This window comes from Gorilla gorilla, chromosome 8 (genome assembly GCF_029281585.2).
Source record: "Gorilla gorilla gorilla isolate KB3781 chromosome 8, NHGRI_mGorGor1-v2.1_pri, whole genome shotgun sequence".
In the NCBI taxonomy this organism is placed as follows: Eukaryota; Metazoa; Chordata; class Mammalia; order Primates; family Hominidae; genus Gorilla; species Gorilla gorilla.
The window spans coordinates 25,889,567-25,905,741 of record NC_073232.2 but is presented as its reverse complement, the minus strand read 5'-3'; the positions used below and the strand labels follow the sequence as shown (position 1 = coordinate 25,905,741).

General features: G+C 39.3%; 1 protein-coding gene across 1 annotated transcript in view; it reads left to right on the top strand.

Annotated features, from left to right (window-relative positions):
- Positions 1-16,175, top strand: part of CUBN (cubilin) — a 309,428-nt gene that overhangs the window by 207,818 nt on the left and 85,435 nt on the right. The window contains exons 44-49 of the mRNA XM_031015408.3: positions 3,341-3,515; positions 4,678-4,856; positions 7,436-7,645; positions 8,295-8,435; positions 9,474-9,655; positions 15,942-16,113. Of these exons, the coding sequence (XP_030871268.3) occupies positions 3,341-3,515; positions 4,678-4,856; positions 7,436-7,645; positions 8,295-8,435; positions 9,474-9,655; positions 15,942-16,113 (1,059 nt within the window). The remainder of the gene's footprint in view (positions 1-3,340; positions 3,516-4,677; positions 4,857-7,435; positions 7,646-8,294; positions 8,436-9,473; positions 9,656-15,941; positions 16,114-16,175) is intronic.

Below are 16,175 nucleotides of genomic sequence, written 5' to 3'. Positions count from 1 at the left end.
CCCACATCTATCTGGCTATCTTCCCACCATATCTATTTCCATGCCACTCCCACTTCTCAGCCTTTAACCTAGGTCCTTTTGTGAACATTTTTTGACATCAAATCACCTAGTTTTATACCATTTTTCTCCAGAGACACTCCTTCACTATGGTTGGTTGAGATTTCTAGGACCCTGTGGTAGATGCCTTTTATTCTCACCTGATTAATAGGCCTGTTAATTAATTAATCAAACAGTTACAAGGTGTTTCACATCATGCAAACCACCGAGTTCTGCCAAGGAGTTCACAGTGTGGTAGAGGAGACAGACAAGCAAAGGCACAATTAGAACATGATATAAGGCTGGGCACGGTGGTTCATGCCTGTAATCCCAGCACTTTGAGAAGCCAAGGCAGGAGGATCAATTGAGCTTAGGAGTTTGAGACCAACCTGGGTAACATAGAAAGACCTTAGTTTTCAAAGTAGCTGAACATGGTGGCGCACTTCTGTGGTTTCACCTGCTCAGTAAGCTGAGTTGGGAGGATCTCTTGAGCCCGGGAAGTTGAGGCTGCAGTGAGCCACGATCATACCACTGCACTCCAGCCTGAGTGACAAAGCAAGACCCTGTCTCAAAGGAAAAAAAAAAAAAAAAAAAAGAACATGGTATATGGTATAATAAGTGCTAGAAAGAGGAATGCACAGAACAGAAACACCTACTTCAGCCCAGGACATCAGAGAGGGTTCCAGGGGAAGTGGATGAAGAGATTTGGCCATCAGTGATAAAAAGATGTGAATGCGTAGAAAGTCTCAATGTTACAAGTCATATTCAGTAATTTGAAAGAATTCACTACTGCTAGAGAACAGAGTCAAAAAGAGATAAACATAATAGTGATGAAGCAGGCAGGAATCACTGTGCTCAGGGCCCTGGATACCACCCTAAGTTAGTTAAGATGTTAATCAAAAGGTTATGGGAGGCATTGGAAGTTTTTGCTCCAAAGCCTGAACAGCGTGATCAGATTAAAAACACTAATGTAGCTGCAACACTGAAAACATTGGAGACGGGGAAGGCTGAAGAGAGAGAGACCAGATGAAAGAGTAATTTAGGGAAAAAAATTACTCCCTGAACTAAGGCAATGGCAGTAAGAAGGTAGGAGAGAGGGCATATCAAAGATATTATAAATACAGGATTGAGTGAATTTGGCGGTCAGTTGGATGTGAGGCAGGAGGGAAGGGATGGGAGGAGCCTTAGGAGCAGTTGTTAGGTTTTTGGCTGTGTGGATCCATTCTTCCCACAGACATTTATCAAGAACTTTCCATGGGACAGACACTGTATCAGGCCCCGGGGATGTGGCAGTAAACAAACAAAATCCATGTCCTCATGGAACCTAATTCTAGTGTTAAGATGCAGACAATAAATAAGTAAAATATATAATATGCCATATGGTGAAAGGTATCAAGGAGAAAAATAAGGCAGTAAGAGTGGATGCAGAGTGTCCATAGGAAGAGGGGCTGATGCTGTCATCAGCAGACTCAGGTATGGAGCTCTGGATGACGAGCAAATGAGAATGTTCATTTGAGACAAGTTCAGTTTGAAATCTCTGAATTACCTCCATTGGAGATGCCCAGTAAGTGGTCGGAACAGGAATCTCGAGGTCAGAACAGGGATCTAGACTGAATCTGTAAATACGGAATAATCAACAGACTGCTTATCATTTAAGTCATGAGGATGTATGACAGCAATTGAGGAATTATTCAGAGTGAGATGAAAGGCCTACAGGAGGATTCCTGAGGGCCTCCAGCAATGTCAGGGAAGCCCTGGAGAGATGCACCCAAGAGCCAGAGGAAGAATGATGTGAAGAGTAAAAGGAGGAGAAGAGCTTGGCGTCAGAAGCCAAGGGACAAAAATGTAAAGAAGAACAGTGTGATCAACTGTGTTAAATGCTGTGGATATAAAATAAGAATTTAAAAAGTTCTTTGGGCGTATGACTGTGAGGTGACTTGGGAGAACGTGAGTGCTTTCATAGGGTTGAAGAAGGAAGGGCAAAAAGAGAGAAAGAGAGACAGACAGACAGATAGGGAGAGAGAGATTAAATAGGGCAAGATCCTGCAGGAGACAATAGGATGGGAACTTGATCCAGAGATACAGGAAGTTAACGTACAGAGGGAAAAATAGAGTGTAGAGATGCAGATTAATTTATTGAGGATAGTAACAAATTAGGGGTAACAAATTGAAGAGATTCTCATCTGATTTCTTCTACTTTCTTTGTAAAGTGGAGCCTAATGTAATGTGCTTAGAATCAAGAGGAAATGGGGAAAGTCAAGGGTTTAGGGAGTAGAGTTCCAAACAGCCATTGTAGTTTATATGAAAAGTAATGGGTGAATTGCTTGGCGGTGTTGAGATGGGATAACATATATTTGCAGGGGCATCAATTTCCATGAATGAATGGCTTGAATTGAACACAACCACGGAGTTGGTATTTTGCAAGGGAAGTTTGAAGGAAAGACACGAAGCAAGGGAGTTGGAGCTCATCAAAGGGATTTGCAATTTAGAGTTTCAGAGATGGGGGAGTTGGAAGTATGACAGAATTCAGGATGTGACTATAAGTGGGATGAGTGACAGTGGACACAAATGTTCTAGAGTTGAGCAGATCAAGTATGTGTATGGCTAAGTGATTGGACAGGTTAATTTCATTGGCATTGTAAGTACTTTTACTCCTGTCTGGTTTGTTTGTTGAAAATGCCAAAGAATATTTATTGATAATAGAAAAATATTTTTTGATAATACTTTGGTTTTTTAGAAAAGGAATATTAAAAAGCTCCTTTATCCTCTGGCATAACATTACTAATAAGTTATTTCATTCCATTGATCTTGTTTCTCAAATGCGTCTAAATCCTGAAGAAATGTAATGAATGAATGCTCCCTGAGTTGTGCAAAGATATATCTGCTTAGTCTTTTAAATATACCGAGGTCATAGCTCTGCATCATTCTGCTGTACTGAATGCTCAGTGAGAAGCTGTAACTGCTAGCATACTTACATGCTTATCGAAGTGGTGGATATTTATTCATGCTTCTGTGATGTTCTGCCCCGTGCACCATGTGCCATAATCATTTGGTTGGCTTTAAGAAAGAATGAAATTTCCAATGAGAATAGATAGATGGTCTGGCAAAATAAAAAGTGTCACACCTGGTAGCTCCCTCGATAGCAAATTGAGAATTTGTTTGCTGGAAAAGAAAATGAGGATCATAACAGATGAAAGGAAATGGAGACAAAATACAGAGAAGTCGACTTTAAAAGATGATTTGTGGCCATTGACTGCATCCCCTTCACCAGATCATAGACTGATTTAAGTGTGTTTGCTCACAGCCTGTGGGGGCAACGTCTACATCCATGATGCTGATTCTGCTGGGTATGTGACCTCCCCCAACCACCCTCATAATTATCCCCCGCACGCTGATTGCATTTGGATCTTAGCGGCTCCACCGGAAACACGCATACAGCTGCAATTTGAAGATCAATTCGATATTGAAGTAACACCCAAGTATGTCACTTCCATTTTCATTTTTTTCCTACCCAAAGTTAGTATTTTTTAAGCGTCATGTCTCAAAACAGTCCATTTCTTTCAGTAGCACATACTGCAAGGAAATCTAGGGGAGAAGGGAAATGCTTAATGGCTCAGGCCTGAAAACACAGTCGGCCAGCCACTCTCCCATCAGCTGAGCCGGTTATGTACGTGGATACTGTCCCTTGTGACCCTAGACACTTCCTGCAAGGGACACTGAGGGTGGCTACTTGAGATTGATGTTATCCATTCTTCCTCCCACAGGAAATATATCGTGTTTCTGATAGATGAATATTTATTTGCCCAGCCTCATATTCGGTGTCACAAATGATAAAATGTCTGTTTAACAAGTGGGAATTTGTGTGGTGTGTCACCCGGGGTCAGCACTGTCGGAACAGTACTAAAGCATGCACAGTATAATTTCTCAGTCTTTATTTAATAAGAGTTCTGAAAGGATTACAAAACAGTAAGTCTTACTATGTTGAAGAGAAAGAAAAACTATATTGATTGTAGAAAACATTTTTCTCTTTCCTTGAACAAAAGTGTGTATACATTTGCATGAATGCAGCTGTGGTGCAAAACTTGGATATAAGATCTTTTGTTACTATTTCTGGCACTGGGTCTAATACTACTCTTCCACTCATGGAGCATTAATTGGCTAATGTGACTTCCTGAAGAAACGTTAGATACATGCTTATCTACTTTTATGGACACAGAAAATTCCAGTTGGGACGCTCCATTAGTCCCAATTACATAGCTGTTAGAGAATTTATCTTTGTCCTGTGAAATGTATCAAGTCATTGTGTGGAACAAAATATTTGTTGTTTTTTGAAATTCATAGGGACTAATTTGAAAGCAACATTTATGTTTGTAAAACCAATACAGAATATGGAAGGGAAGTAAATATTCTTGAATGTAGAACATGTAAAACCTGTCTTTTGAGCTACTAATAAAAGAATGTATTATTAGGAAAAATATCATACAGCATTTTAAAGTGACATAGCTTATGCTGATTCTATCATAGTTTTTTATGCTAAGAAATGATGATTTAATAATATCTTCAAAGAAAGTAAGTAAGGTTGTCATTATCAAAATAAGCATTTGACCATGTAAATTTAACAGAATTTTGTTCCCACTTCAGCTGTACTTCCAGCTACCTTGAGTTGCGGGATGGAGTGGATTCGGATGCACCAATACTTTCCAAATTTTGTGGGACATCTTTGCCCAGCAGTCAGTGGTCCTCAGGAGAGGTTATGTATTTGAGATTTCGATCTGACAACAGCCCCACACATGTGGGATTCAAGGCCAAGTATTCTATAGGTAATAATTTTTTTAAAACTTTTATTTTAGGTTCAGGGGTACATGTGCAGATTTGTTATATAGGTAAATTCGTGCTTGGGGGTTTGTTGTAGAGATTATTTCATCAGCCAGGTACTAAGCCTAGTACCTAATAGTTATTTTTTCTGCTCTTCTCCCTTCTCCCACCCTCCACCCTATCAAATGAAAAAAACATTCTGTGCTCATGGATAGGAAGAATCAATATTATTAAAATGGCCATACTGCTCCCCAAAATTTACAGATTCAGTGTGATTCCTATCAAACTATTATGACATTCTTTGCAGAACTAGAAAAAACTATTTTAAAACTCATATGGACCCCAAAAAGAACCCAAATAACCAAGGCCATCCTAAACAAAAAGAACAAAGCTAGAGGCATCACAATACCTGACTTGAAACTATACTACAGGGCTACAGTAACCAAAACAGCATGGTACTGGTACAAAAATAGACACATAGACCAATAGAATGGAGTAGAGACCTCAGAAATAAGGTCTCACACCTACAGGCATCTGATCTTCAACAAAGCTGACAAAAGCAAGCAATAGGGAAAAGATTCCCTATCCAATAAATGATGCTGGGAGAACTGGCCAGCAGTATACAGAAGATTGAAACTGTACCCCTTCCTTATATCATATACAAAAATTAATTCAAGATGGAGTAAAGACTTAACTGCAAAACATGAAACTATAAAAACCCTGGGAAACATTTTTATATTAAATAAGAGTTATAGAATGAATATGTTAAAACTTTTTTAAAAACCATGACTTTTTAAAAATAAGTCTATTTGCCTAATTTTAAAAATATTTTAATGCTAGAAATAAGTAAGGAGTGTAAATGTTTGAAACCACAGTCATTAATCAACTTTAATTTCTTTTAATTTTCATTTTAAAAAGTAATCTAAGTAAACTTGAATATTTTATATTTTCTCTAACTTATTTGTGAAGAAATACATGTGGTTAAATCAAACTGTTTCTTCAGCTTACTATGAAATACAGTAGTTCTCTCTTATCCATGGTTTCATGTTCCATGGTTTCAATGCCCTTGGTAAACAGAGGCCCAAAAATAGGTGAGTACAGTACACCAAGATATTTTGAGAGACCACATTTACATAACTTTTCTTACAGTATACTATTATGATTGTTCTATTTTATTATTAGTTATTGTTGTTAATCTCTTATGTCTAATTTATACAGTAAACTTTATCATAGGTACATATATAGAGAAAAAATAGTCTATATGTCTGTATAGGGTTTGGTACTATCTGAGGTTTTAGGCACTCACTGGGGGTCTTGGAAAGTATCCCCCAAGGAAAAGGAAGAAATGCAGTATGTTTATTACTTTAAGTAATAAAACCATTTAAGAACCAGGTAACTCTATTTAGAACAGTGTCTTTGAATTCCTCATCATATATAAAATAATTAACCTTTTTTTTCTCTGAGTCTCTAGTGCCAAATCAGTCACTGGATAAAAGGCAAACATGTCAGTGGGGCATGGTGGCTCATGCTTGTAATCCTAGCACTTTGGGAGGCCAAGGCAGGTGGATCACGAGGTCAGGAGTTCAAGACCAGCCTGGCCAAGATGGTGAAACCCTGTCTCCACTAAAAATACAAAAATTAGCCAGGCATGGTGGTGGGCGCCTATAATTCCTACTACTCAGGAGGCTGAGGCAGAGAATTGTTTGAACCCAGGAGGCGGAGGTTGCAGTGAGCCGAGATTGCGCCACTGCACTCTAGGCTGGGTGACAGAGCAAGACTCTGTCTCAAAAAAAAGAAAAAAGAAAAGAAAAGAAAAAAAGAAAGCAAATATGCCTCTTCAGCATTTTGATTTCCTTATTTAAAAAATGAGCGGTTGAAGATTCACTATAATATGGTCACAATAGCACATAATTTGGTATCTAATAGGTTTAGACACAAACCAAACAAATATTTAATACCGCGAAAGTTCAGAAAGCCTAGTGGTAACAATGTTTAACTACACCATAGATCATGTTATATCCTGAGTCAAGCTGCATATAATTCAATTAGCTATCACACCCAGCTAATAAGACATAATTGAATAGTAATTTTCAAGGCCCTGAGATATCAGTTACTGTAGTGAACTGTTTAGTTGAGAGTAAAACTAGGAATGGCAGGTGTCCCCACAGTACCCCTTCCAGCTGAGCTTGGGTTCAGTCTTTAGGATCAACACAGGGTACTAGGCAGGCCAGATCAGCCTATCAGTTGGTTCTTGAGATGAAACTTACTTGTGACTGTTAGCTCTTACATAGTGTCCCAAAAGAATTAATGTGACATTACAGAATATTCCATTTAGTCATCATCTTCTGTTTCCCATAATTGTATTGGACTTGTGGTATCATTTCTGTTTACATCAACGGTAGAATTCAAATAATGAGGAAAGCACTAACCATTTTCAGAATTTTAAAAACTTCAATTCAGAGTCACTTGGCACCTAAAAGTTTTCAAATGTGCTGGTGAAATTAAGAAAACAAAATTTGTAATAGAATCAATCTTTCTGGCTTGCTTGCTTTCTTATTTATTTATTTATTTTTATTTTTTGCAGCTCAGTGTGGGGGAAGAGTAACAGGGCAAAGTGGTGTTGTTGAAAGCATTGGACATCCAACACTTCCATATAGAGACAACTTATTCTGTGAGTGGCATCTCCAGGGGCTCTCTGGACACTATCTCACCATCTCTTTTGAAGACTTTAACCTTCAGAATTCCTCTGGCTGTGAAAAAGACTTCGTGGAGATCTGGGACAATCATACCTCTGGTTAGTAAAATATATCTGCTCTCTTTTGGGTGTTTATTTTCACATGTACTTATTCAGCCTCTGAAGTTCTTCACTTCCAAGAAAGGCAAAAGCACATCTATATTCTGCAGAGAAGTGCAGACTAATGAGCTTTGGGCAGTACTGGTGATTCTCTCCCACAATTCTACCATTAACAATGGATGCCCAGAGCCCAGGTGTCATATAGCCCACCCTGGAGGCCACTTGGGGAGAGCAACGGTAGTGGGAAGGCACCTCTTGCTGCTGAGACATCCCATTGCCACATGCCGTTATTTGAGGGGTGTTCTATAGCTTGAGACGGGGAAGGGATCATGCATGTCTCCTAGTGGTAGCATAAGGCAGATACTTGTCACTCTGTTGTCTCAGATCATTTTTTCAACCAAATGAGCAAGTGTTCCTCATTGTGCTGAGATATCCTTCCCCTAATTGGTTGCATTTTTTTCACTTCTTCATGTATTTGAATATGTTCATTTTTATTCATGTTTTCCTGTTGTCTTGACAGAGATTAACGTTTCTTCATAGGCAGGGTCTTGTTTTTTATTATTTTCTTTGTACACACAGGACACCTTGAATAGAGGTTAAAAGAAATCAATCACTTGGACATGTATATTTAATTATTTGTCTCTCACAGGAAACATCTTGGGCAGATACTGTGGAAACACCATTCCTGACAGCGTAGACACTTCTAGCAATATTGCTGTGGTCAGGTTTGTCACAGACGGCTCTGTGACTGCCTCAGGATTCAGACTGCGATTTGAATCCAGTATGGAAGGTGAGTTCATTGATTCATTCAACACAACATTGAGCACCTGCATTGGACAGACACTATGCTAGGCACCAGTGTTAAAATATTTGAAAAACAAAACAAAACATGACCCCTATTTTCTTGGACCTTAATCAGAAAGTCACAGTGATAAACGAAAAATTACAGCTGTGATCAGTGCTATAAGGGAAAATAACTAGTATCACGAGAGAGATAATAAGAGGATGAGAGTTATACTGTAATGCCCACCTTAAGAGAGTCCTGTAGTTACTCAGAATTTGTCTTACTGCAAACCCAACAAACTCAGATGAAATAAAGATCTTGTTCAGAAAAACTGGGTACTTAACATTAACTTTCTGGTTTTCCTCTTTTTTTTTTTTTTGTAAACATGGGGTCTTGCCTTGACCTCCCAAAGTGTTGGGGTTACAGGTGTGAGCCACCACTCCTGGACAATTTTCTTGATTCTTTTTTTTTCTTTTCTGAGACAGTGTCTCACTCTGTTGTCCAGGCTGGAGGGCAATGGCATGATATCAGCTCACTGCAACCTCTGCCTCCCGGGTTCAAGCAATTCTTCTGCCTCAGGCTCCTGAGTAGCTGAGATTACAGGCGCACGCCACAACGCCCGGCTAATTTTTGTATTTTTATTAGAGACAGGGTTTCACCATGTTGGTCAGGCTGGTCTTGAACTCCTGGCCTTCTGATGGGCCTGCCTCGGCCTCCCAAAGTGCTACAAGTGTGAATCACCATGCGTGGCCCGATTTTCCTGATTCTTAAGTTCATTACATTCATTGGTCTCTCATTTCTTGGGCCATGATGATAACTAAATTGCTGCCTGTGGACTATCGCCCATGGAAGGCAGGGTTAAATATTAATAGAGATAAAAAGTGAATGTATATGTTCACTGAAATCCTCATGCACATAAGTAAATATGGAGACTAATTTTATCTAGAAGGATAATTTTTAAATACCTGAATTTTGAGAGCTTTCTTGATGGAAGGAAACATTTTGATTTGATTGAAAGTTTTCTTGGCTTTTTCCCCACATCAGAGTGTGGTGGGGATCTTCAGGGCTCTATTGGAACATTTACTTCTCCCAACTACCCGAACCCAAATCCTCATGGCCGGATCTGCGAGTGGAGAATCACCGCCCTGGAGGGAAGGCGGATCACCCTAACGTTTAACAACCTGAGGCTGGCCACGCATCCGTCCTGCAACAATGAGCATGTGATAGTAAGTGTTCCCTGCCGCCTGAGATGTTATATTCCATCATTTAAAGAGTTTACCGACCCATAAATCATAGTCAGAAAACTAGGTCAGGAAAATTGCCATCTATGCAACTATAACTCAGACAAATTCTAAGTATTGTTGAAAGAGCAAAATCACAGTAACCTGTCAAAATAATTGTAAAAGTTGTTTGAAGAGACTATCAGCTATCACTCTGTGCATCAGGGTCACAGAATAAATTTTAAGAGTGAATGATCATGACAAATGGCAAAACTGGAGAGGCTGTGGGAAGCTAAGCCTACAGCAGCACATAGCTGAATGGGACCAGAGTCACAGCACAAGCCACCACGAAAGTTCTGAGCAGGTGGGTGGTCCTGCATAAGCGCTGCTCTCTCCAGGGGTACCGAGGGACTCTTGGTGGGAGAGCACTGCTACGTGACCTCCATGTCACCAACCTCCAGTGGTTTCAGATGTGCCTTCAGCACTCTCAGCTTCCTGCAGTGAAAGAAAGCAAATGAGATTCCTGAGTGTGAATAACAAATAGATTGTTAACTGTGAAGTGCTGTGCACACATATGTGTGTGTAGATAGGAAGATTGGATTAATATTAGTAAATTTCTCCACCCAACTTGCCCCTTCTGCAGTGTTTGTTATCTCAGTAAATAATTCCAAACTTCTGGTTGCTTGGGTCAAAAATCTTGATGTCTATTTTGGAATCCTTCCTGATGTTATGCCCAGACCGTTTGTTCCCCAAAGAAGACCACCAGAGTCCAGAGTCAAAGCCAAGCGGCAAGGATCTTTACTACAAGTTCGAACCTGGTCCCTCCATTCCACAGCATACAAGAGGGCCCTGAACAATGCGAGTGTTTGCTTTTTATAGCCTGAGAGTTACAGGGGAACAAAGGAATTCTTTTGGTTCCTGCTTTTTCAGTAAAACTTTGAACGGCTGTCTCCTTATCGGAGACTTTCCTGGTGGTGTTTGTACTGGGCTCAGGAAGTTTGAGAGATGTATGGCGATATGTGGTGAGGTGGGAGGATGGGATGTGTTTGTACTGGGCTCAGGAAGTTTGAGAGATATATGGCGATATGTGGTGAGATGGGAGGATGGGATGTGTTTGTACTGGGCTTGTTTGTTTTGAGCCCGGGGCCAAGGAATGTGCCCGGCTCCTTTCACTCACACACCCTATATGGCATCTATAAGCAAGTCCCATTGGGTGTATCTTTAAAAATATCCACAATTGAACTATTTCTCATCATATCTACTACTAATACCCCCACCGTTCACTTGGATTATTTTAGAAAGTTCCACCTCGTCCCCCTGGTTCCGTTCTCATCTCCCTACATTCTCAACACAGCAGGATGTGATGGTTTTAAACCTCAATCGGATCATGTTGCTGCCTTTGAAAATCCTCTAAGGGCTTCTCATCTAACTTAGAGGAAAATCCCAAATTGCACCTGTGGCCCACCTGGCTGATATTATCTGCTGCCCCTCCCTCTTCTACCTGTTTGTCTTATCTCAAATTCCTCTCTTCTTTGCTCTCTGGGATCCAGCCACCTGGCCTCCATTCCGTTCCCTGAATGTGCTGAGATGCTCCCCATCTGGCTGTTGCCTTCATCTGGAATGCCCCTCCCCAGATGGCGGCCTGCTCCACACCCTCACTTCATTGGGGTCTCTGCTTGAATGCCTTTTAATCCATAAGGTCTAAGTACCTTATATTACAGACCCCACCCTGGCCTGACCCTTCTCTGCCATGTTGTTTTGCAGCACTTCACACCTGCTGCCATACATCATTTTGATTTGTTCATCAGTTTATTGTATGCTTCCCCCACTAGAATGTAAGCTCCTTGAGGTCAAGCCATAGTTTCATTCACTGCTGGGGAGTCACTGAATCCCCAGTGCCTGTACATAATAGAGATAAATAATTGTTGAATGAATGGATAGTAGAGGTACTATCATTATCCCTTTTATAACAAGCCACTTTTGTTTTCAGTTTAATTGTCTCCTGTTGGGTAGTGAATTTCAAAAATATGAAATATCTTTGTATCTTATGACCACTTTGTATTGTCGTAAAATGATCTCATTCAACCTTCAGATTTTATTTCCAAGTTCTAATATCTGAAGGACTGAACTGTTTTCTTTCAGATCTTGAAAATAAGAAACCAAGTGTGTTTTCTTTTATTTGAGAGCCAGGAAATTTTGGACTAAGGTTGTTTGTTATAAAGAAACTTTTTTTCCTGTTATTGATTGAATTATATAAACAAAGATGAAGTAGAAAAAATACTAACCACTCCCACTATACCACATTTTGATTCATTTTCTCATCTCTTCTTGGCAAAGCATACTTTATGTACTTGTAATCATGTGATATAAATCCACTTGAATTCTGATTTTAATCTATTTTTCTGGTTATAAATATGATGGATGCTTATTGAGCAATATTTGGAGAGTTCAGAAAATAAAAAATATAAAGATATTTTTAATTCTACTCATGTATTACTAAAATTTTGATGTCTATGCTAACAGTTGTTTTTACCTTTAAAATTATTTTCATAGTTTAAATCATACTGAATATAATGATTATTAGAAATTTTACAAGCAGAGTATTCACATGTCCTTTAGGAAAGAGAATATGAACAGTCATAGTTTTAGATCTCAAATAAAAGTTACAGTCACAACCACAAATTCCAAAGCAGATCTTACTTGTCATCTCCCTATCCCTTAATTATCAACTTATAACTCTTGCAGCTACTGCTGGTCGGTTTTATGTCATTATTTCTAAATAATATTCCTATTCTACTACTCCTTGCTTTTTTTGGACATTATCTATCCACATCCTACTCTAGAAGATGAGACTTACCCCTTTGCCACCACAAACACACATGAGGTATGCAATGTTTATATACTTTCCCAATCGTCTCCCAAAATACATATGTCACAGCTTTTGCTTAAATTGCCGTTCAGTTGACATTACCATGATTATGTAAACACCATTCACAACTGAGCCAAGTAGTGTACTATTGCAACATTTGCTTTTGTTTTCCTAAAGAATAATAATAATTGGGTCCTCTTTACATTTTCTTGGGTTTTATGCATTGATCACCAATTCGTCCACACCCTCTCCACCCCGGATGTGCATCTTTACCTTCTGCAGTAAAACATATCAGTTCCATTTCTTTTCCTCAGTAATATCCTTCCTTGAGCCTTTGTACGTCAGCTGCAAGCCTGATGCTAGCTGTCATTTCAGAATTTCCCTTTGCCATCAAATGTGCAAGTTCCTTCATTCTTCTCCTGGGCTAGAGAGCTGACTTTGTGATGCTATGCACGTCCCTTTCTTGGTTAATTTCCTCTTTTGGTGAGCATACCCTCTTGTAGCTCCCCAAGGAAATGGGCAAGGGCAATAAATCTTTTGAAAAATGGTATACCTGAAATTATCTTTATGTTACCATAAATTTTTGAAAAGTATATATTTAAATATTTTATATGTTTGATATATTAATATATATATGAATATATTAATAATAATTTTGAAGTTTTGTGTTGCTTATTTGGGGTCAGTTTTCTTCATGTTCCTATCTCCTGTTTACTAATATTGGTCTCTGCCTTTTACATTAGTCACTTCCCTAAATGTCTGCTGATCCTTGGCTATTCATTCGTATTTAAGAATGAATTACTGAAAGGATGACTGGCATCTCTGTATGCATGAGGGGGCCCTGACTCTTTAATTAGAGACACCTACAAACCTACAAATGTCATATCCACAGGTCTTTTCTCTTGGGGAGGTTAAAACTCCAGCAACGAATCACTTTCAGAATTAATTTTTCTTCTGAGTCTTTAGTATAATGTCCACATTCCTTTTTTTGAAATGTATTTTTATATGTTCAATGTTTATTTTGGTTCCTCTTTACTCTGCTCCAAACAAGGGCATGTGGATTGGCCTTTGCCCCTACTCTGTTTGATTGAGAACTTGCCGAAAAGAGGAAGAAGAAAGATGAAAGAGGAAGAAGAAGAAGGAGAAGGAGGAGGAGAAGAGGGAGAAGAAGAAGAGGGAGAAGAGAGGGAGAAGGAGAAGAGGGAGAAGGGGAAGGAGAAAAAAAGAAGAACAAGAAGAAGGAGAAGGAGAGAAGAAGAAAAGAAGTAGAAGAAGGAGAAAGGGGAGGAGGAGGAGAATGAGAAGGAGAGGGAGAAAGAGAAAAGAAGAAGTAAAAGATGAAAGAAAAAAAAGAAAAGAGAGAAGAAGAAAGAAGAAGATCTGCTGGTGCAGAGGAGGCAGCTTTAACTTTCATTGCACTGCTTCCTAGCTAATACCTTATCCAGCTGGACTGAGCCTAAAATTTCTCTAAACCCACCTGCCTATCTGACTCTCTGTACAGATAGAGAAAATAAAAAGCTATGCCACCCAGTGTGTCCTACAATAAGACCTGTGTCTGATTTTGTCCCTGCTCATAGCAGATCCTAAATCTCACGTGCCTGCTTCCTATCCATTTGTACTCTGAGAGTTGTAGTTTCTAAGTACAAAAGGGATTAGAGGACAATGATGGGAATTGCATTCTGGTTGCTTCTAACAGCAGAAGTCCATGTGATAAATGGATGACTATAACATGTTCAGTCATTGTGATTCTATGCCAAAGGCAGACTCAGAGGCAGGATAACAGCCATTGATCACAGTTTCCAACATGTCCCATTAACCTTATAGTTGGTTCTAATCCCTTTTGATTCCAGCAATGTGGTGCCCATTCCTGTTTTCAGCATTATAGAAATATTTTTCCTCATCTGTTTCTTTATGCATTACTTAATGGTTTGGAATCAGAGGGATGGTTTGAATCCCAGTTCTATTATTACTAGTTATTTGAACTTCAGCAAATTACATCATCTTTCTGGATTCTGGTATCTTAATCTGGAAAACAGGGATACTGTTATCTGCCTGGGAGGGTGTTTTGTTGATTAGATAAGACAGGCTGAGTGGATGATAAGCAAAGACTGGCATTTTTGTCTGCTCAGTAAATGATAGCAAACTCTTCTTCTGGTCCAGTGAGCCAGAAGACACTTTACACCAGAAGCCCCCAGAGAGCTAAATGTGATTAATTATAGTAAATTTAAAGAGATGACATCTTTTGTTGTGGAGTGCATTCTCCTTCTGCATAACTGTTAGTGCCATAGTCTGAGTCATTATTTCTAATCTTGAGTCATTCAAATCCTTTTAAAAATGGGAATATCAACCATTCAATCAATGAATTATTGTTCACTTATTTCATCTAGATTTTTTTTTGAACTGTGAAAACCAGTCATGCAAATTCATTTGATTTTGTAAAGCATTGGAAGAATAGTTTGCCAATTATTGTAACTATGTGAATGACTACAGCTATTATTTAATATTTTAGAGTCAATAATAATCCATTCTTAGAAATTCAAATAAGTCAGAAAATTGAAGCTTTGAATCCATGACTAATGAGGAAAGAACTATTATGTTTAATTGCAGATGGAGATTGATTTTTCAATTTACTTTTCAAGGTATTTAAAAATATCTGCTTGCTGGGTGCTGTGGCTCACACCTGTAATCCCAGCACTTTGGGAGGCCAAAGCAGGTGGATCACCTGAAGTCAGGAGTTCAAGACCAGCCTGACCAACATGGTGAAACCCCATCTCTACTAAAAATACAAAATTAGCTGGGCGTGGTGGTGCATGCCTATAATCTCAGCTGCTTGGGAGTCTGAGGCAGGAGAACTGCTTGAATCTGGGAAGTGGAGGATACGGTGAGCCAAGATCACACCACTGCACTCCAGCCTGGGCAACAAGAGCAAAACTCTGTCTCAAAAAATAAATAAATAAAAATTAAAGTAAATAAAGAAAAATATCTGCTTTATTATGTACATGAAATCATCAGAAACTGATATTTAAGCTTCCCTTCCAAGTAACAAATGTCCTGATGCATTATTAAGAAAAACTGCCCATCAGTGAGCTCTGCAGACCACATTGTAAGCACAATGGCTCATCTCCTTTACATTGAGAGCACAATTTCCAGTTGCGAAGTGTATAGCAGCTTTTAATCTATCACCACATGGCAGGAAGGCATTACTGCAATACTTTCATTCTGGTGAAATCACCCTGAAGTCACAAAATGTGCTTGGGGTAACAGTGGCTTGTGGCACTGCGATTGAAACCTGCATTGTTAGGTCATTCATTTTGGGGCAGGGTTCCCATAAAAGGAAGTGGGTCTGGGCTGGGAATATCACCTCCTAGGAAATATGCAGTAAGATGGATTGTGTGCCTGAAGGTTAAACTCTTTTTCCAACAGGTATTCAATGGCATTAGAAGTAACTCACCCCAGCTAGAGAAACTGTGTAGTAGCGTGAATGTAAGCAATGAGATTAAATCTTCAGGAAACACAATGAAAGTCATTTTTTTCACGGATGGATCCAGGCCATATGGTGGCTTCACTGCTTCCTATACCTCCAGTGAAGATGCAGGTAATGTAGGATGTTGTAAATGCCCCCCATTTTAATCAGGTGCACTGCAGATGCCCCCAGCT